Source organism: Aethina tumida, chromosome 1 (genome assembly GCF_024364675.1).
Source record: "Aethina tumida isolate Nest 87 chromosome 1, icAetTumi1.1, whole genome shotgun sequence".
Lineage (NCBI taxonomy): Eukaryota > Metazoa > Arthropoda > Insecta > Coleoptera > Nitidulidae > Aethina > Aethina tumida.
In genome coordinates, this window is record NC_065435.1 from 1,794,493 (window position 1) to 1,818,806 (window position 24,314).

At 26.2% G+C, this 24,314-nt stretch overlaps 1 protein-coding gene across 1 annotated transcript; it reads right to left on the reverse strand.

Annotated features, from left to right (window-relative positions):
• Positions 1–1,405: 1,405 nt before the first annotated feature.
• On the reverse strand, positions 1,406–23,511 carry LOC109601299 (apolipophorins). The gene is made up of 10 exons (XM_020017528.2): positions 23,385–23,511; positions 14,435–14,479; positions 11,949–12,511; positions 7,414–7,853; positions 3,436–3,793; positions 2,959–3,256; positions 2,617–2,900; positions 2,364–2,555; positions 2,155–2,283; positions 1,406–1,777 (listed from the first exon to the last, which is right to left on the reverse strand). Exons 1-10 carry the CDS (start codon positions 23,458–23,460, stop codon positions 1,406–1,408), a joined length of 2,757 nt encoding a protein of 918 aa, XP_019873087.2. The 5' UTR covers positions 23,461–23,511.
• Between the last annotated feature and the right edge of the window lie 803 nt (positions 23,512–24,314).

A 24,314-nucleotide genomic window follows, 5' to 3' on the forward strand; every position in this document is an offset into this window, starting at 1 on the left:
TGTAAAATTTATTTTCTTTCTTCCAGTGGTGTTCGTGCAGGGTTTGTATTAAATATTTTTAGATGAAAACATGGTATGCTATTGCTTTTTCACGTAACAAAAATTATTTTTATAATTCTTATTCACTTCTAAGCAAATTTACTTTCTTGATTTTTTCCCTAGATTTACAGTTTTCTTGTAAAAAAAACCCTTTAGGGTTAAAAATACTGTATTGAAGTGTTATAATTCGTGAATTTTAACTTTATGAGTTAAAAAAGCATAAGAAAAGACACATTAAGAGTGGAATCATAAATATTACGAAAAAGATATTTTTGAAAATTTTAGCACCCAGTTTATTTTATTTCCTTTTTAGGGTTAAAAAATACTGTATTGAAGTGTTATAATTCGTAAATATTTTCAAAAAGCAGAAGAAGAGACATTTCATTTCTCAAGAAGTCGTAAATGTTGAAGTACTACTTTGATTTGGTCGATTGGAAAGTGATGAATGAAAACATTGATGATGAACAACATCAAGGATATATTGAATCCTGTATCCACCAAGAAATTAAGCAATATGTCATACAAAATTCTTCTGCAACAAATGTGGACATGTGCTTAAAAAGAAAAAGGCTTCATACAATGAAATTCATAAGAAAATTGGACAAATTGATTCTATTAAGTGAATATAAGTAAATTAGGCATTTGACAATTGTCAATCCTCTTCTTGCACGCAACGCAAATCGTATTGTTACATGCGACGAAAAATAGATTGATTTCAAGAATTTTCATCTGTCTAGACAATGAATTAAAGTTAGAAAACCTGGTGAAAGAGCCTTAACCCGTGCAAAATTTTGATCATTATTCATAGCCGATTAAGAAGTCAAATGACCAATGCAAATATTCATGAAAAACTTACTCAAAGAGTTAAGTGATTAAGTCTCACCTCATCCTCCACATACACCAGATATGTGACTATTATTCATTTTTGTTATTCTTCATTCAAGTTATTTCTTTCTCATCTAATGAATTTTCTTGTAAAATATTGGCATAAAATTATTAATTATTATAATGATAATTGATTGAATAAAAGTAGTTAAATGCTAAAAATGTAACTGTAATGTAATTTTTTGAATTTACCTACCTAATTAATTAAAAGTTATAAAAATATAATTAATAGTTTCTATTAATGATAATTGTGTAAGCTTTTATGAAAATTAATCTTATAAATTATCCACCATTTAAAATTTCCAATTTTGTTCTATTGTTAAGATTGTGAATAAGTAATGGCATGGCAGAGTTTAATATCCAGTATTAATAATAGTGACGATAATAATAACAATAATGGTAAATAATGATGGACGTTAGATAAACAAACAGGGTGAACTGGCTCACCGGCTCCATTTCATGTCTATATAAGCGGGAGTTCCTACCTTGCACCAATTATTTCAGTGTTTTGCCGAGGGAGAGTACATTTAATGCTGACTAATTGTGATCCTCTAATTTTCACGTATGTCTCGACAGCGCTTGCTGTATACACATTTGTTTTCAGCTTAATTCCAGTTGCTGCGTAGAAAGCATTAACTGACATCTCGCCAGATATATCCAAAGAAACGCTGGGCTTCACATTAACAGTCACGTCAAGTTCAGGATTTTTCATAAAGTTCCCTCTGATGGATCCGTGCAATTTAATGTCCACCGATGCCGTTCCGATTGCATTCAGCTCGATTGGCAAGCCTGCACCGGACGCAACTACATAACTGCTGTCGAGGAACATAACCGCCTTATTAAATGAAATTTCCTGCAAAAAGAAAAACCGGAAATGCACCCCTCCGTAAGAACATTGAGCGGAAATATATTTGCGAGTCGCGGCTTCTTTTTACAAACGGATCAGTTGCCGTTCAACCTTGCCGCGGGGCGAAGCCATACGCTTTGTGTCAACTTGTTTTTCCTATTCATATTCATACATATTGCTAGGCTTGACGCCACGCTACACACATACAAGTCTAAACAAGAAAAAAAAAAGGATTTCGCATGTGTGCACAATATCTATTTATTGTGGAAGGTGAACGACTTTTTTCCCTTATTTTCAGCAAAATGGCCGAAGAGCGTTCGGTTGAGTATAATCCCCGATGTGTATGCACCGCTTGCGCAACCCAAAATATTTTTAATACTCACCTTCCCCGAGAGGATATCTTTAATGTAATTGACTGGATTAAGTTTCCCCAGCGCATCTTTAATTTCGCCCAGGCCGTTTAGGGTGGTGTAGTTTAATTCATTGCCAAATATTTTAAAGCCCAACGACACCTGTTGAGAGAAGCAATTATGATTAAATTATCAAATTTAAACTGGGGTTTTTTAATTAAACTTTTAAGATCCAAGATTACCTGTGGGTTTTCGGAGTGGTCCTTCCTCGGGTTCGGAACTGTGTTCAGTTTGCTCATCAAAGCTTTGTCGCTGTTGGTGTCCCGAATAAATCTCGACAAAATTGGAATATTATCGGTGAAGTTTCGGAACGTACCTTTCGGCCCAAACAGCGACTCCACAAATTGTTCGAAGCCTTCAGCACGGGCGTTCATCTAAACAGATTAAATACATTAAAAAAGTTTTTCATTTTCTTGTCCTTGTCCTTGTTGTTACCTCAAAAAAGTTAATGGATTCGCCAAACACATCGACGGTTAGGTTCAACCTGGCCGACCTAGGTACGTAAGAGTCAGGTGAGAAGATGATGTCGTTGTCGTAGCTGGCTCCAGCCCTCCAATTTTCAAAAAATATAGACCCTTCTCGGTTGTGAGAAAACTTGCGGGCGTCCGTGTCAAATTTCTTGCTCAGGTCATTCTCGGACAAAATACTTTGTATTTCAACCCTGGACGGAATGGCACTCTTCAACAGATTGTTCAGGTGCGTCCAGACGAAAGAACCCACTACAAATAACCAATAATATGGTAAATAACACAAAGAGAACCGTCAGCAACTTTGTACCTTGATTCACGTCTTCGTTTAACAAGCTGTTGCGGAGGGTGCGTATTGTTAAGTAATTCGGACACTTCATGAACTGTAAATAGGAACTGATTCGAACCTCCACGTTCTCATCTCTGTCGGAGTACAGAGTTTGAAAGTAGGTTCTGTAGTCTTCGCATGGCAGTCTTCGGAATGTCTCTATGGCAGCTAGTCGCACTTCCGGATTTATGTTTTGGTTTTCTATTATTTGGAAGATTTCGTCTTCGAAGTCCTCCGACATGATTCCAATGTTTGAGAGTGATTTTAAGGCAACAATTAGCTGCAATAAATGAACGCGGAGGAATTAAGGTTAATTAAAATTGTTATTAGTTATTGTATCTGGTAAAATCGAGACCATGATAAGGAATTAGGGAAGCATATGCATACTTAACCCCGTACAGCCAGAACAGTTTGTAAAGTTATATCCAGGCAATATTTGAAATGAAACAACATACTCACATTTTCCTTAACATCCCGCTTCGAATCGTGATAGTCGTGATAAAAGTGGCGGATCTTGCTCTCTAAATATTGGACGATAGTCGAGACCGCCTGATTATTCCGACAATCTGGATAAAGTCGACAATAGGTGTGGGAGAGAGAGGCCACGCTAAGTGCAATATTTGGACTAAATGTTTGTTCTTCTAAAAGTCTAGCAGAAACTTCCATCGTGTCATCATCCGGCCTAGATGTGAACGCTATTGATATAACCCATTCATTCACCGTGCTCTCGGGAACTTCGCCATTCGAAATTATTTCTTTCATTAATCGAACCGATGACGACGTCCCAATATACGGCAGCCCGTCCAGGAATATTTTCCTAAAAAAAACACACACGAAACACGACGTTTTATTTGCATCCGTCTTCAAAATTAAAGACATATTTTTATGGCATCAGGACAAGAAAAGTGAAGTAAAGTTGAGGGTGGGATAAATTCTCTTTTATTTTTATGCCCCCTTTAAATGTAATTTCGTTGATCGAAATGTAAGAGGTATTGTTCCAGTAATAGTCGAATTCTTTCTTATAATTTCGATTGGTAAACGGTGGAAGCTCGCCTTAAAATATTATTTATGTTCGGCTATCCATTTTTCATGATGCTTCGCCAACATCGATTTTCTCGGCAACGTCTTATTGTCTCTATTTAGTGTTGTTCGGTTTATTAGCTCTGATAATGTCCAGGGAAAACAATCATAATACACCGATGTAAAAAGATGTTTTAAACCCAACTACAGTACTTTACAATTGTATTATAATTTAAACACAGGAAACCACTTTATTAAATTGGGTTTCTGTCGAGTAAAACAACTATTGAAAATTTACTATATTTTCACCTTGTAAATAATGTAGTTCTTGCAACTTTGTGTATTTAAAGTCACACATGAACAACCAGTGATAGTGACATTTCGCAAATATTACGTGGTATATGCGAAATTAGAAAAGCGTCATTGCTACCAAATTAATTAGCCAATTAATTCAAAATTTTAAAATTATATTTCCTGTAGTTCTCTGTATTTAAAATGATAAATAAACTTCAGTGACAGTGGTGTTTTGTATATAGTTAAAATATTTACGCAGTTAATGCCAAATTGGAAAAAAATTGAAAATAAATAAATTAATTTAAAAACATAATTAATCTTTCAGATTTTGTAAATTTACTTCCTGCAACTTTCTGTATTTAAACTTACAAATAACATTCAATGACAATGATATTCTATAAGTAGTTAGAAATTAAGAAAAATAATAGTGTTGCTAAGATTAATTAACTGATTAATTCAAAATGTTAATAAATAAAATAATGTTTCAGATTATGAGAATAAATTTCCTGCAACTTCCTGTATTTAAAGTCATAAATGAACATCCTGTGGCAGAAAATCAATAAATCAATTAATTCAGAAAGATAATTGATATTTCAAATATTCCAAATTTACTTCCTGCAATGATATTTTGTAAGTAGTTATAAATATTATATGGTTAATTAATAAAACTAAGAAAATAATGTTGCTGCTATAAAATTAATTAACCAACTAATTAAAAAATAAATACAATAAATTTCAGATTGAATGTATTTTCTGCAAGTTACTGTTTCTAAAATCACAAATTATTATACAGTGATAGTTACATTTTGTGAGTAGATGAATAATGAATGAACTAATTAATCCAGAAACACAATTAATATTTAAATTTTAGGAATTTACTTCTTGTAACTTTCTGTATTTGAACTCACAAATGAACATTCGATAACAATGTTATTTTGTAAGTAATTAGAAATATTATATCGTTAATGGAAAATTAAGAAAACTAATAGTGCTGCTAAAAATTAATTAATTTATTAATTAAAAAGATAAATAAAGTAATCTTTCAGATTTTGGGAATGAATTTTCTGCAACTTTCTGTATTTAAAATCATAAATGAACATTCAGTGACAGTTATATTTTGTAAGTAGTTAAAAATCTTAATGTGATTAATGTGAAATTAAAAAATGAGCATCAATTCTAAAAAATATTCCAAATTTTCTCCCTGCAACTTTCTATATTTAAAATGACAAATGAACATCTAATAACAATGTTTTTGTGTACATAATTATAAATATTACGTGGTTAATACAAAATTAAGAAAATAATGTTGCTGCTAGAAAATTAATTAAAAAATTAATTAAAAAAAATAAATAAATTAGTATTTTGGATTTTTTTAATGTATTTCGTAAAATAACAAATTGAATAATAAATAAACAAATCAGTCCAGAAATATAATTAATATTTAAATTTTAGGAATTTACTTCCTGCAACTTTCTATAATTAAACTAACAAATGAACAACGATAATTTGCAAGAAAATTAATTGACAAATTGATTCAAAAAGATAAAATAATCTAACAATCTAGTATTTTCAAAAACTATTTCCTGCAACTTTCTATATTTAAAATCATAATTTAAGACAATGATCATGTATTGTAATCATATTTCAATTTTTGTAAATTTACTTTTGGCAACTTCCTGTAACTAAAGTCATAAGTGGATATCCATTGACAGTGATATTTTGTATGTAGTTAATCTGATGGGTTTAAGGCGAAATTAAAAAAAAAGCCAGCGCTTTGAAAATGTATTAACCAGTTCATTCCAAAACTCAATTAATCATTTGGATTTTACTTCCTCTCTGCAAATCACAACAAAATAAAATGGAGGCAACTCTATCTTTATTAATAAATGGATGTATATGAATAAAATTTATAAAAAATAATTTTATTTTGGATCTATACCATATTAATTCATTTGAAACTTTTAAATGTTTATTTTCATTCAAATTTAGTCTCACAGATAAAATAAAAGGTTGAAAAATAAATTTTTATATAAACGAATTAATTACCGTACGTGTCCGTTTTCATTTATCAATAAACGAATGCAGTAAATGCAATGCAATATTTAATTGCACATTCTCCATCAAACGTTAAAAAATAAATTCTCCAATACGAGTGAGATAATTAAGTTGGTTTCATCTTAAAGCCGAATAAATTTGAAAAAGCACTTTTAATTTGAACCAACCTGGCGTCTTTGTATAAACAACTTCTGCATTCAGTTGCAGTTTTTATTAAAATTTTAATTATAAAAAGTAGCGTACTTGAAATTATTACGTCCCTTAAATATCCATCAACCGGCCGGGACGGGGCGTATTTGCAATCACTGGAAACTACGAACGCCTACTACAATATAATGCGGATTCAACCACATCACGTTATTAGGTTATTAAACGTGAATTGTTAATTATTTACACTTCAATTTATTTAAAAGCCCCCATTTTAAAAATTTAATGCGGCTCCATCATTAATATAATGTGAAAAGTCTGTTCTTTCAAACTTGACTCCACAATTTGTTTTAGAGTGTTTCATTTTAATTACGCCGACAACCACATTAACGGCCACCAAAATATTTTTTTAGTAATTTAATAAGATTGGTGTGGTGTAAGTTTGGTGCCATTTAATTTTCCCTGTTTCGAAACCAATAACGAGGGAGAAGTGACTACACCTCGTGCACCCAGTTCTCGAATAAAATAAAAATGTTTTAAACGCTTTTCACTTAATAAAACGGCGTGTATGGGTAATCCCGGAATATACGGTTGAGAAAGAGAAAGAGGAGACGCCAAAACGGTGACAGTTTTCCTTAAAAACAACTGCAATTTGATTTAGGAGCGAATTTGCGTATTAAAGAAACTGAAATGTTAAATTATTTAGGAAAGTTTGTGTTTCGTTAAGGTATTAAAGTATTAAAAAGGGGCAGGCGAAAAAATTAATAATAATAAAAAGTAGGAGGGTGGATAATTACGTGAGATGCACTCTCAGTCATAATCCGAAAATAAATTTGATTAATGTAGAGCAAAGTGAAGTAGACGAAGTGCCGAAGGTGACAATGTTAAAATTTTAATAAAACACTTAAAGAGTTTACTTACCGTGCTGCTTTACATATACGGTTGGTGTGTCCATAGAGCGATTTTAGAGCGGGAAAAGATAGAACTCTTGATGTACGAATAAATTTACTAAAAAGATCAGACATCTGGAATTGAATATCATCCGGATCCTGTTGACACAGCTTCTTTATTAAGTCCCTGGACTCTTTCAGTTTCGCATTCGATCGCGCCTTATCAGTTAACAAATGATCATAATGCAAAGTGGTTCGTCTAGTTATGTCAGGCAGTTCGTAATCGACATCTTCAGCTTGTTCGCTGATTAATGTTAAATTTTGTACGATTGTTGTGGTCGCGCCGGAATGATTGTTTGACAACGGACGAAGAATGTGGTTTTCCCTGCACACGATGCTGCTGTAGATATTGTGGTCAATTATCAACGAGCATTCGCTGTTTGACTTCAGTATATTATACTCAAGTTTCCCCTAAAAATGCATAACACGTTGTTACCGATAATTAAAATCGATACGAACTTTCCTTAACTGCCTTAAAACCTAACTTCCTTCATCTAATCAAATAACCAATATCTTATATCATGTAAACTATGTCCCAAATTGGTTGTTTTGAGCTGTTACCAGTAATTCCGGACTGGTTAGGGAAAATCTAACTTACATGTTCCGAACTCAACTTTTTTCTTTAAACTTGTTGATGCAAACTACACTTTGACATTATTGACTGCTCTTGAAATATCTATTTTTAACAGATTTACTTAAATATGTTTCCCAACAAATTCGAGTCAATTTGTGGTATGGAAACCATAATAGATTTGCCTTTATTATTGTCTATGAAGCAAATGTCGAACTATTAATTAATTTAATTTATGATTTTAAAAACAAAATTTTATATTTATATTCACTCTCGCAAAATTTTGTCATAATTAATAATTTTTAAACAAATTATCATCTTAAAAATATCGTTAAAAATTTAGTTTTCCAAAAATTATTAATTTCTGATTAAATTAAATTGTATCTAAGATAATTTATTTTAGTTATGTTTTTAAACAACAATTTTCTAGTTATTTTCAATATATTTAATATTGGTGTCTACAAAACAAAGAGGACATAAATCTTTAAACTCTCAAAATTTTAGTGCCTATTGAAAGTTTTTTGCCATTTGTCAGCAAGTCATTAAAGTCAGAAAACTTTTTCGAAATGTGCCAAAACGTCTCTGGACCCATAAGTTATTTTTCCTCCGGAATCGCTCGTAAGGGCCAATTTGGGACACCCTGTACATTATTGTGTCCGAAAAATGCTCACCAACCAGACAATAACATCGTATATATAAACGGGGAACAATAAAATATCCTATGCAAGTTTGTTTTCATAAATCACAAAGCTCATGTATTATTAAAAGTTATCGTATATTCCGAAGAATTGTTCCGTGCTTTAAGAAATATAGATACTAGGAACAATTGCCTCTGTTCGAATTTTTACACAACAACATTATTTATTAATTCGACAGTAAATAAACTTCTTAATTTTTTTTATTAATAGACCCATAAATCCAATATTTTTTTAATAAATTATAATAGATAGACATGTGAACGTAATCGTTGATTTTAAAAATTTAGTAATGTGAGTGTTTTACGTCATTTAAAATATTATATTTACATGTAATATATAATTCAGTTTTAAACCGTCCATGTGTATTATTTCACTAGAATATTTAAAATTTGTATTTAGTAACTGCAATAATTTATGACTAACAATAAGTTTTATATTCCCAACCAACTTTATTAGCCTATATAAATGAGTTTAATTTATATCACATTTTTATTTTGTTTATATTAACTTACTTGTCATTATTTTATGTTGTGTGAAGAATTTAATGTACATAAATATTGATTAAATTTATTTATTAACATTGAAATAAATTTACGTGTGTATAAGCTTCATAATGTTAAACGTGATAAAACTTTTCAAATAGTTAAAGTTTGTAAATTAAATTTTAAAAGTTGTTAAATAATTTATAAACGTTCTCCAATTTTAAAATTAATTTTATTCAAATTTTAAAAAGTTATTATTAACATATTAACATTTTTAAGATTTGTAAATTGAATTTTTAATTTATTCTGAAATACTTGTATATTACAACTTTATTTATTTAAATTTTTAGTTAATTTAATTGGTATTTTAAACCAAATGAAACATTATTTTTAATTTAAATCAATTTATATTTAATATTTAATTGTTTTTTTATTTTAAATCAATTATAACAATTATTTTTAATTTAAATCAGTTTAAATTTAATATTTAATTGGTTATTTAAATGTAAAAATAAAAATTTTTAAAATTAACCTGACCTTAAATTTCAAAAATTGATAAATTGAACTTAAAAATTTGTTTTTAAATTGTAACAATTTTAGAATCTAAATTTATTTAAATTTTGAAGTAATTATATATTTAATTATAAGTAAAATGTAAACTAATTGATTAATTAAATTTAAAAATTTGTTTTTAGATATTTTGTAAATATTTATTAATATACCAGTTTTAATTTATTTAAATTTTGAGGTAAATATATATTTTATTAATTGTAAAATAAAATTTTATTATTAATAAAATATAAATAATTTTAAAACTGTATTTTTTTTTTTAAATAAAACAAACAAAAATTAATAAATTATTAGTAAATTTATAAAATTTTCTGAATTTTTACAAATAAAATAAAAAAATTGGTAAATTTAATAAATTATTATAAACTTAAAAATTTGACTGGATATTTAAATTTTAAGGAAAATGCGTAATTTAACACTTAAATGTAGACTACTAATAATATTGTTATTAAACACTACTAAGAATATTGTTATTAAACAATTTATAAATATTTTACAAATTTAAAGTTTTAGATTATTTAAATTTAGATATGACTATATTTTAAAATAATGAATATAAAAAACATATAAATGTACATATTTAAGACAAACATTTCTAAATTAATTTGGGCACCATTAATTTATAAACGATAATTTCATTTTAATTAAAATATCCAAATATTTTTATTTAGTAAATGTAATAATTGATAGATAGATTCTATATTTTTCATCATGGTATTTGATTTTAGGAATTCAAGTTTAATTTTATATTATGTATAAATTACACATTAAATTTAATATTAAAAACATAAATTTTATAGTATCGATTTATATTTAAAAATTTTGTAATAAATTATTTTGTTATGTGAGATAAATTAATATTAATTTATAATTTTGTAGATGAAATGAGACATTAAAATCAATCAATAAAATACTTGTAATATTAAATTTATTAAGTTAAATATTGAATATTTAGTAAAATTTTATAGAACATAAATTTTACGCGACCGCTTAAAACTTAAAATCCCCATAAATCAAAATTTGCGTGTCTTGCGTGTACGAAATAATCCCCGATAAACTTCCGAAACCGGAAACCGAAAACACAAAAGCTATGCAAACCGCTGTACATCATTTGGACGAGCAATAATTTTTCACTCCAGATCTGAACCAGAAGCAAAAAGTATGGAAATCCGGCGCATTGATATTCACGTCAGAGGAGGCCGCATCTTTTTTTTTTTTTTTTGCTTTATTTTATTTTATTTTTTCGTGCCTCTTGGCCAACATTTTCAGACGTAAACAATGTAAAACAAAGTGTATCGATCCGCGGATGCTATGTGCTCCGGGCTATTGAATGGATTGGCTGAATCGCAAACTTGAAAAATTGATTTTTGTCTAATGTGCGGCCCTCCACTTCCTGAAACTTCGTTTTAATCGGAAACGCAGAAAAATTCCAAGACATTCGTTGTTGTTGCCCGATGGCGGCGTAAAGTTTTAAACACTTCCTGACACACCGCACACGATCTTTACATGAACGGCTTTTAATATCACTTAGATCTACATACAAGGTGAGTGATGAATGGGGTCAGTTTTATCGAAAACTTCCGAAGGCCTTCTTAAAAATCAGCCAAAACATATTTCAGTTTGAGCACCGTAGGAAAAGCTTTTATTTGTTCATCATTTCATTATCAAATGGAAATAAAATGCTGCATCTGTGAATCCATTTTGTTTATAATTAATTATTTAGCACTCGTTTTCATCCTCATTTACAAATCCATTAGTATAATTGCTGCTACAACCTACTTTATACCTTTATAGGTAAATAATACATGCATTAAAATTAAAAAAAAAAAAAAAAGAATTAACTTTGGAGAGCTCTTGTTTGTAATGGAGCTCTTACGACATAATCGTGCCAATTATTACGTTAAAATCAAGAAAGCGTTTTATTTCGAATGGTAGGTAATTTGAGCTTAGGAACCGATTGATCGAACAACAGCTTTATACTATTGACTTAATTTAAATTAGTCAGATATCGTAAGATTTTAATAAGATGAAGGAACGAAGGAAGAATCAACAACAAGAAGTATAATAGTAAAAGTAATTTAGAAGGAAAATGAATGAAAAGTAAGAATATTTGTTATTTAATTAGAAGATAAAAGGGCAGTTAAGAAAAATATATATTATGTAGGAACGGTAATAAATTACTAACCGGCTGAGAGCTATAGGGAACAGATTGTACAGCTGAATGTAATTTACCACGTGTCTGACAGGAGTTTAAATCTTTCCTTTTTTCTATAACCAGGCTAGTTTCTTTAGCTCCAATAACGGTGTAGTTGGTGGGGCACTTTCCCCTAATATCGTCCTCGTCGACCCAATGATCGAGATCGAATCGTCTCATGCTGTTATGTAGCATAGATAAAATCCCCCGTTTAAAATTTAAAACCCAGCTCTTTTCATCATCAGATGGACATAATTCAGAAATAATCCCATCATTAAAGGCGAATCTCAAAGAATTTTCGGTAATCTCTTTAGAGAACTGTTCACTATTAGCATGGTCTGAACTTTCGTAGTCATCTCGGGGGATGTATTCACTTAATTTAATATCCGACAGGGTCAGAATCCCGTCACAAGGTGTTAGGAAAGCCAACTTTACCATCCCCTCCACGTACAAAGTAGATTCATTCTTGCTTGTTCCGTTGAACAGCGATCTCGCTTCCACCCTGTACTTATAATCTTGCTGGCTTCCTGGACCGTATTTGAACTTTTCATTATCTACAAATAAACAGTATTACCATCATTATTGTTGTTACTCTAACCATCATTTGCCAACTTCTCTAATTACATAATCCTTTCCTTTGATAATTACTAATGCTACTAACAAATCAATATTTACAATAATTTCTTCTGAAGAACTTATTTTTAAACTAAATTGAACTTTGTAACTATGCTTTTTTATATGAAATATAGTTGCAAATGAAATAATATTTAATTACACAAATCAAAACGCATTTGTGACAACAAATTTGTTATTTAAATTACTGAAATAGTTTTTATACGACTTATTTTCAGAATATTAAAAAAAAAAAAGATTTCTGAATATCCCATTTTTCTTACAGAATTTTTAAGTGATTATTATTTTGATTATTTTTAAACATTTTTCTTTGATAATGTAAAATTTAAAATTTTATAATTTTGAAAATTTTCAGAATTTCGAAATTTAAAAGTAATGATAAATCTTAATTATTTCTATTTAAAAATTTGTGAAATATTTGAAAACAAAAAAAAATTGTAGAATTTTTGAATATTTGAATTTATTTTTCATTTTTTAAATTTTCTCTTTAAATTACTTAAATAGTTTTTATACGATTTATTTTCAGAATATTAAAAAAAAAGATTTTTGAATAACTAATTTTTTTTTTGGTAATGTCAAATTTAAAAATTTATAATTTTGAAAATTTTCAGAATTTCGAGATTTAAAAGTAATAATAAATCTTAATTATTTCTATTTAAAAATTTGTGTATTTAAAAAAAATCAAAAAGTTATGTTTTATTTAATTTTCGTGATTTTTACTTAGAACTGAAATGAAATTTTCGAAATTTAAAAATAATCTAAAATATTTAATAATTTGTGAAATATTTTGAAAAAAAGTTTCAAAGATAAAAAAATATTTGAAATTTTTAATTAATTTAATAACATTAATTTTTAATATTTTGAAATTTTCATGAATTAGTGAATTTTTCGAAATTAAAATTAATATAATGTTTTTAATATATTTTTTTTTAATTTGAAAATTTTGAATGATTTACAGAAATTAAAATATTTAATATTTTTGATTTATATTAAAAAACTTATAGAAATGTTTCAATATTTTTGAAAAATTTTTCATTTGGATGATTTAAATTCACAATTTTTTAAAAATTTGTAAAATTTTAAATATTATGAAATATTCCAAATAAATTTTCAAAGATTTTTGAATATTTAAATTTTCAGTATTTTTTCAGCAAAATTTTTATAATTTTTCAATATTTTTGAAAAAAAAAATGGAAAAAAATTCATATTTTCTCTTTGGAATAAATCTCAATTATTTCTATCGTAAAATTTGTGATATGCGATATTTTTAAGTAATTTTAAAAAATTTTTAGAAATGTCAAGTTTTCAAAACTTTTGGAAAATTTTGATTTTTTGTAATTTTTGAATTAGAATTCGTGAATTTTCTAAATGTGAATGTAATGTAAAAATATTTTAAAAGAAATTTTTCAAAAAATTGTAAGATTTCCTAAATAAATTTCAAATTTTTATTAATATTTTTAATGAATTAAAAACAAAATTCCTCAACCTTCTCCAAATTTTTTTGATTTTTACCTTGAATTAATTAAATATTAGTCTCAAATATTTTCTACAGATAAAAGCTATTCCAGTTAAATTGTTAAAAGTTCTTCAAATTAAATTTTATTTTTTTAGCCTTACTGAATCCAAATTTTAACTTGGTAAATTATTTTAGCTTTCGAAGCTTACACAGTGAAAAGTGTAACTCATGTAAAATTTCTAGTATTCTTTTAGTGAAAAAATCAATTTTTACGTCGATTGAGAGTGCGCTAGGATCCGAACTTTAAGGTATTCAGTTGGCTAATAATAGTTAATTAATTTCATTGAAAAGAGCTTTCGAACTTCTGAAACGACTTAATTAAACTTACCGTTACACGTGGGCCGGCCACATATTCGTGGATCTTTTAGGGGATCTGCAAAAGAGGTTCGGTTTCAGACAATAAAGGTCAATATAGAGCAAGTCAAATATTTTAGGAATAGAAAAATTGTAAATTCATGTCAACATGATAAAGTAATACATTTCACATGTCAGAAAATATATTATAGTTATTATGTTCGGAGGAGAAGCGACCCTCGAAGGACGCGAACTCCACAGAGCATTATTATTATGCCTCCGGTATACACTTGTAGAACACATGTGCCGAAAAAACATATTCGTATACATACAATCAGTTTTTCTGGAAACGTCAAAATAATATAAAAGTCAGGATTATCCAGATGGCAGGAGTTCAGCAGGAACTGAAGCTAGATATCAAAAAAAGATTTTAATCACTGTTAATTTTATTTCTTTTGTCCAAGGACGTTGTATTGAACACTTCTGGATCTTTAAATTAATGAAATTTTCTAAATTTAAAAATAATATTAAATTTTGTGTATTTCATAAATTGTATTTTTTAATTATTACAATTTTCTTACAGATTTTCAAATTTTTAGAGATAATCTAATTAATTTTAAAAACATTCGTTTTTGAAAATTTTTAAGCGTCCAATAATTTTGAAAAAAAATATATATATTTTATTTACTTTCTGAAATATTTTGAGTAAAAGAAAATCATAAAATTTTATTTTCTCACAGATAATTTAATTTTTATGATGTTTAAATAAGGGATTTTTTTCTAAATTTAAAAATAAGGTTAAACCTTAATTTAAAATGAATGAATTTTGAAAAATTGTAACAATCTTAGTTATTTTCAAAATTTTAATAATATTTTTAATTAATATAATAAAGTTTTGTCCAAAGCTGAAGCTACAAACCAAAAAATATAGTAATCACTATTAATTTTGTTTCTTTTGTCAAAGAAATTAGTATTGCACACTTCAGCGTCTTTAAATTGTTATTTAAAATGACAATGTGTGATAGGATACTTTTGAATAGTACACGACAAGCTCATTTTAACAGGGGTAACACGAAGGGGGAACTTAAAAAGAAGGTCGTGCTACATAATAGCTTCAAAATGTAAGAAGCAGTGTATGAGATAATGCCCTTATCATCCCTTACTACGAATATTGATTTATAAAACTCAATTTGTTAATATTGTTATCTGTAATATAAAAACATGGAGGGAACGCTTTGGTTTATTTATGTTAAAAAAAAAAGTAATAATTTACCAAGCATTTAATTTTTATTGAGCCACCGTCAATTAACAATACTTTTTATTCGAAATAATGTCAACAGGAATAAAGTTATGCGATTATGCGTTTAACAAGTTTATGTAGATAATGTTGATTCGCAGTGACACGGCTTTTAAATAAAAAAGTCAATTGAGCTCGTGAGGTTTTCAAACAATTACACTCTTTAATTGATAAAAAAAAAATATAAATTGCAAAGGATGATGGAGGCGCTTTTGTCGGTGCAACACGAATTAATTTGCCAGAATAATTGCGGCTGATGTGTAACGAAATATGTACGAAATTTTTTGACATGTGCTTTAACTTAACGAGGGCACTTTAAAAATCTACATACGCGTTGCACAGACGAATAAAGTTCTCTCTCTTAAATTTTACTTTATTAAATATGGATTTTTAATAAATCCTAAGCGGCTTCCTTAATACTTTTTTAAGGGCACAAAGGAAATTACCGATTCGTAAAACAAAAATATTTTTAATGAAAAACAAGGTGAGGATAAATACAGAAAAAACATTGTAAAGCTTTCAGCCGTAAATATTTTTAATCTCCTTTGACTTAAAAGTGGATTGAGTGTTAAGATAAAATTCGGAGCAGTTGAAGATATTTAAAAGCAAATTAAACATTAGCAAAGTTAAAACTGAAAAGTGGGAATTAAGTTAAATTCGGCGTGAAACTTGCGACCAACAGTCGGTCGGTTGGAAGTGTCGCGGAATAAAAAATAAAATAAAATGAGGCGCAAAATATTTAAGAGAGCATTAAAATATGGCGAAAGGCGACGAACGCCTCGAGTTGTTAAAGGTGGCGGGACAGAGAGACACGATCAAATGCGATAGGTGTTTAATAATTAAACGGTTTACAAATAACCGCTTCTTAAAAGCACCGCCCCAATCGATGAATTAAGGGCAAGGAATTTTGATAATTTTCCGCTCGGTCGAGCTAAAATTGTTAGGCCGAATGTGAGAAAGCAACGAATCACGTGCCAAACAAACGACTGATATGACTTTTATTATACTGTTTTCAACTCTCATTAATTGATTATTGATAATTATATTCGTTATATAGTGCGTTTTAAATTAATGAGGGATTCGTTATACTTTAGCTGCGTATGTAAATGTGAATTTTAATATTTAATTCCATTCCTGGAAAACTGCATTTAATATAATATTGGATACCAAATATAATTTAGTTATTTTGTTTGATAATTTCAAAACTCAACATAATTGCATTGGTGGAAATTTACGTAAAAGCAAACTATTCAATGTACACATACACTATTTAAAACTCTAAATTCAATTACAACAACTTTTTCATTGAAATCAAGGATATAAAAGGTTTCAATTTAAATAAATCTTTTATCAGAATTCCACATAAATTATATGTTACGGAAACATAATTACTAATCGGATATTAAAAAATAAAAATAAATGACAGAATTGGTAAAAATTACACGAAACGTCATACTATAAGAACATTTTAATAATAACTGTGTGCGTACCTGAAATTATACATTTTATCCAACTGACACACAAATCATGCCTTTCAATTAAATAATTGTTATTATAACTTTATAGTCAAGTCTTTATCTACATTTTATAAAAATATTGCCAATAAAATATTGAATTTAAATAAATATTTTATGAAATAAATTATCTATATTAGTGTAAATAATTATTAATGTATCATAGATTTGTATTAATATTTTTACTATTACATATTCAAAAAAAGACCAAATAACTCAATTTATAAAAAAAATATTGCAGCACGCAAAGTGACACTACAAGAACATTTTATTGTAATTTATGTGCGCATATCTGAAACTATAAATTGTGTCTCAATTACACACAATATTATTATTATTATTATTATTATTATTATTATTATTATTATTATTATTATATATTTAAAAAAGAATATAAAACATTGAGTTTAAATAAATCTTGAGAAATTGACACATAAGTTATCTCCTACGTATAAATAATTATTAATCTGATATTATACATTTATATTAATATTATTATATTAATTTTACATATTTAAAAATACCATTAAAAACTAAATAAACTATATTTATAAACGAAACTATTGTAAAAAATGCATGCAATGTGACATAATATGAACATTCTATTATAATTAAATTATTATATTATATTATTATAGATTTATAATCAACACTTTAAACATAGTAGAATTAGTCAAATAATATAATATATTGAATTTAGATAAATATTTAATAAAATTGACACATAATTTATCTTTTATGAATATTTTAATATAATGTAGTTTATTTATTTTAATGACATAAAAACGGATTTAATAATTCCATAAGCTGCAATTATAACATTACATTACACGAACATTTTATTACAATTTATGTGCACGTATCTGAAACTATAAATTTTATCTATACGAGTATGATACACAAATCTTGCATTTCAATTAAATTATTATATTATGTTGTTATAGATTTATAATCATCACTATAAAAATAGTAAAATTAAGTAAATAATATAATATATTGAATTTAAATAAATATTTCATAAAACTGACACATAATGTGTAAATAAATTTTAATCTGATGTGATTTATTTATTTTAATAACATATTTAAAAAGAGACTGTTATTAATTCCATAAGCTATATTTATAAATAAAGCTATTTCAGAAAATAACACGCAATGTGATACCACAAGAACATTATATCGTAATTTATGTGTACATATCTGAAACTATAAATTTTCTCTGTGTGATACACAAGTAATTGTTGTTGACACCTTTTTTTAATTTTATAATAAAATAATAAATGTAACCAAAAAATAGATTATAAATATTTCGTTAAATTGGCACATAAATTATATGTTACGTGTAAACAAATATTAACCTAATAATATACTTAACATACTATTAATAACTCTATAAACTTCATTCATTAATAAAACTATTCTAAAAATTAACACAGCAACGCACACAAATTAAAGAATTGTTATTATAACTTTATCTAAGAGTTTTTATTAATTTTATTAATAAATACTTTAAATTATATAAAAATAAAACGTTCAGTTTAAATAAATATTTTATCAAAGTGACACATAAATTATCTGATCTGATTATGAATCGTGTTTTATACATTTCTATTATTATATTTCATATTTAAAATAGACTGAGTTCTATTAATGCTTCATGTATAATAAAATGGATTAAATTATAAACCCATAAGCTACATATATTAATAAAGCAATTGCAAAAGCACACAATATAACATTACAAGAACATTTTATTTTAATTTATGTGCGCATATTTGAAATTTTATATTGTATCTATATGACACACATTAAAATTATAACTTTATTTAACAATTTTATTATTAATATTTAAAAAACTATTTTAAATTTAACTGAGAATATAAAACTAACTCATAAATTATGTTTTACGTTAACACGGATTTGATGCATTTCTAATATTATTTTTATTGCATATTTAAAAGAAAATAGTTTCCTTAATAACGGCATAAAATACATGTATTAATAAAACAATTACAAAAAATATTGCCTAATGTCATATTACAGGAACATTTAACTGTAATTTATGTGTGCATATCTGAAACTATAAATTTTGTTTATATGACACAAGTGCTATATTTCAATTAAATAATTGTTATTACAGCTTAATATCTAACACATTTTACATTAATTTTATATAAAAATAATTTAAATTTAACCAAGAATATAGTGTTCAATTAAAATAAATATTTCATCATGCTGACATAAATTATCTCTTAATCGTAAATTATTATTAATTATATTAATTCAATATGATACATTTATATTATTATGTATTTTAAAAAATATATTTTCTATTAGTAATTTCATAAGGTACATTATATAAATGAATTTGTTGCAAAAAATAACACATAATCTCATTTTACAGAATGTTTAATTATAATTTATGTGTGCACATTTGAAACTATGAATTTTTGCTACGTGACACACAAGTCCTACATTACAATTAAATAATAGTTATTATAACTCTGTATGTTAACATTAATAAAAAGAATACTTTAAAGTTGAATATAAAGAATTCTATTTAAATAATTGGTACATAAATGTTCTCTTACGTATAAATGATTATTATTGTTATTTATAATATTATTATTACATAGTTTAAAAAGTCAGTTTTCAATTAACAACTCTGTAAATTATATTTATTAATAAAACCATTAATAAAAATAACACGTAATTTTGTATGAACGTAACTTAATTTGGTATATTGAAACTATAAATTTTATCCATTTCAATTAAATAATTTTTGTTATAACTTTATAATCAACATTTTACGTTACATTTACTAAAATTTACTTTAAATTTAACCAAAGATTATAAATTATTGAATTTAAATAATTAATTCATCAAACTGAATCAATCATATAATACATCATTATATGTGTAAATGATTATTAATCGCATTTATGTTATTATTACATATTTAAAAAAGAAAACATAAACTATATTTATTAAAAAACTAATGACACATAATTGATCTCAAGTGTAAATTAAATTATTATTTATATTACTACTTACTTACTTTATTTATTTTTTAAGAAGGTAGCTTTCCATTAACAACAATATATACTACATAATTAAATTATTGTAATTTATGTGTCCATATTTATAAAAATGAATTTAAATATTTTTGTAATATAATTTTAATATTTTTTATAATAAAAATAAAGTAAAATAACAAAAATTTAAGAATTCAAATAATATTGAGATTCATTTTTTTTTTTAATTAAAAAATGTAAAAATAGATTTTATAAAAAAGTAATAAATAGAATGTTATATAAAAATAATAAGTAATGTACACATTTAATTGCATTACAATTATCATTATAGCATTAAATTAAGTGTATGATAAAAACAAATTTAACCTCCAATTTAAATAAATATTTCATCACATAAATTTCCTCGTATATGTAAATAATAATTAATGGAATATGATCCATTTATATTATCGTTACTATTATTGAATCTTTTAAGAGTAACTTTCCATTAACAGTATCGTAAACTACATTTCGTAATGAGATTATTGTAATTTATGTGCTCATATTAAAAACTATGTATTTTTATGTATGTGATACTTCCTACATTATAATCAAGTAATTATTATTGTAACACCAATAACTGTATATAAACAACTTTTTAAATTTAATCCAAAATATAAAAGCGATTAATTTAAATAAATATTTTATCAAATCGACACATAAAATCTGATTCACGAGTAAATAATTGTTAATTTAATATTATATTTAAAAAACTGTTTTCAAATAAACAACATTAGTAGTAACGTGTCTGTGTTTTGTTAATTAAAATATTTTTCATTTATGAAAAAGTATAAATATGCAATATAACATATTGCTATATATTTTATTGTGTTTGATGATATTGTTCCATAAATATTCTTTTTATGAATGGCAATGGTGCATTTTATTTTTTAAATGAATTGAATATTTTACTTTCATGGACTTAAAAAAAATTCAAACATTATAATACGTAATTATGTTTATTGATATGCAAATTGTTTTTATAAATTATCAAAAGATTAATTAATTCTTTTATAAATATAATGATAACATAATTAGCTTGAATATTGATAAATTTAATTTATGTAATTTCTGATCGTGACTTTTAATAAGCCATATTAAAATGCAGTTTATTAATTTATGTGTTATAAAATTTATAAGTTAATGCGTTATATTTACGAACATTGGCGCGGTTAATTAATTAGAAACCGCCTCGATTTTTATTAATTCACGCATCAGACCGACAAATTGGATAAATCGTAAAACCTATAAGCTACTCGGTGTTGTGAACATCCAGTTTTTCCAGATGACAACAAAACAACAACGAAAAAAATAAGGTAAGAATCGAAACCAGCTAATTAACAGCTGCAGAAGCTGAACAACTCATTACAGGGACAAATATCATTTCATCCATTGACATGGATTAGGCATCGCAGTTCAATAAAATGACGTTTATTGTTTTGGTTGAACAAATACTACGTAAGCAAGTTTCGCGTTGTTATCTCATTATTGATTGGCCGGCTGTGTTTGCATCCAACACATTTTCATCCCTTCTATTCTTATTGCAATTTTACCCAATTGGCTATAGCAAAAAAAAAAAAGCACAAAATAGAGGCAATCAACAAACGCTTTGAATGTTGGAATACATTCTTTCGCCTGGCAAAAGCTTAATTGTATTAAAAATGGCAAAGCGTCGTTTGTTTCGAGCACTTAATTTTTTTCAAATTTATGCATATTGAATAGAGACTGGCTGGAATATGCATGTAGATGAGGTATTTAAACGCAAGAGGTATTGTTTACGTAACATGTACATAATTCACTATAGCATTAAAGATTTTACAAGCCGTAAAAGCAATTTTTAGTTTGCTAATTATTCATGACAAAAAAATATTATACATCCATACATTTCTGTTCACGTTTAATACGAAAATCTTATTTATTTACCTAGAAGAGATTGTAAAGCAGTATTTTATCGTCCTCAATAACTTCCACTCTCTCTAATTTATTACTACACCTATCTCATCCCTCAAACATTTGTTACACACACTTAAGCTCTACGATTTATTGCCCAAAAATAACTTTGGTCCTTATCTAATTTAGTATTAAAAAATTTATTATTGCGCATATTGAAAATTAAGTAATTTATCACGCTGATAATGTTCTGTTGAATGGAAATTTGAATTATGCGTAATCAATGTTTACTACGCCACTGTCAAAACAGGATCCATAATTGTATTGGGCTTATTAAACAATTAAATGTTTGTCGTTCCCACTTATTTTTATCTCATCAACTTCATTTAAAACCCTTTTGTTCCAACCACAAACGATAATTCAATATACTTATTATAAATCTTATTGTTTACTCTAATTGCATTTAAATTGTTCTGTAATACACACAATGTACTTATAAATGAAATAGTTTCATAATTTTATCCCATCAACAAGCATTTATAGTCAACAACAAATATCTTAAATGCTTTTTTATTCGTAACAATTTTAACTCTAATTAAACTTAGAGATATTCGGGGATGTTCAATTACAATTTTAATGAATATCAAAACTGAAATAATTATGCTAATTTAGCATTGAATGAAATGAAAATTGTTAAGTTTAAAATTAATTAAAATATTTGTTTTTAGCTTTAAATTAACATAAAGGTTTGGCTTAATTATTATTAGTGAACTTAATATTAAAACGTACCCGAATTAAAAGTTCAATATGTTTTGTCTAAAATATTTAATAAACATAAATATAATTTGTAAATTCTCCCGTATTTAAATTAATTATGCAAATTAATAATTTAAATTTTATGTACCTACATTTCATTGTGTAAATAATAATTATATGTAATTAATATATGAAAGTGAAGTTTATGTTTATTTGTACATTGAACTTGAATGTGAAAGATAATAAACCAGAGTGTACATATGTTGAGCCAATCAATCGATTATCAAATACTGATATTGTCAAACACCAAAGCGCAAAATCTATGATATTTTATTTCAATTAAACATCCTCAAATACTCGTTTTAATGTTTTTTTTACATTTTCTGACAGAGAAATGAATAAACTTTAAAAGTTCCGAACAACGGTCTGAACGTCAGTTCACATTCGTACTTACTTTGAACGGTATATCCGATATTCACAATCACAAAAACACACACACATATTGTATATCGTCTTATAACATTTTTCATGTTGGCAAACGGACACTTCGGCACTACTTTAAACGTGGTACCGGATGGAACTTAAATCTAGATATGTGTTACTGCAGCCTCTGTTGAATAGATGTTAACTGACGATTAACGTTCATAGTCACAGAGGTTATACGGGGCCAAAAATGATAAGGACTCTATGGGTCGAAGGTTAAATGTGATTTCAAATTATGGGTTTTTACTTACTATTAATAAAATTGACAATAGGTGTTTTGGATATTATTTTGAATGCATTAATCTTGTTTTCGAATGTTCATTGACACAGGTATAAGTCAGCAACAACTTCACAACATATGTACCTCTATTTTATTGTTCCAATTTTACCTTAATTAATTGTTGGAAATTTTAATTTTAATTTAGTATAAAAATTAACATTAACATTACTTTTATTTAAAAATTTAATTTAATTAATTTTTTTTTATTTAATGAGAAAAATTTAAAAAATATTAAAGTAAAAAATGTAAAAGAAACATTTTATTATTATAATAGATGTGTATGTGGATTATAAAAATTTATTTTATTTATAAACTTAATATAATAATTATAAATTTATAAAAAAACTGAAAAATATTACGTAATAATTTTAAATACTAGTTATATATTTTAAAATGTCTTTTTTATGTAAAATAGAGACAATTAATTTATTTATTTTTTTTTTTAATTTGAATATTAAAAAATAGACTAGAATAGACAAAAAGAATAATGTAAAATATTTACCTAAAATTCTTTTTTAAAATTTTAATTGATTTTAATACTGAAATATTAAAATAACAATATTATGCAAGAATTTTCAAATGTAAATGAGTTTTTAAATTAATAATTAAAATATTTAAATA

Coding starts and splice junctions, on each gene's coding strand:
- LOC109601299 (XM_020017528.2), bottom strand. CDS start 23,460: ATGAAAAATGTTATAAGACGATATACAATATGTGTGTGTGTTTTTGTG. Junction 12,512..14,434: donor TGGCCGGCCCACGTGTAACG/GTAAGTTTAATT, acceptor GTTTATTTGTAG/ATAATGAAAAGTTCAAATAC. Junction 3,794..7,413: donor CGTATATGTAAAGCAGCACG/GTAAGTAAACTC, acceptor TGTTTTTTTTAG/GAAAATATTCCTGGACGGGC.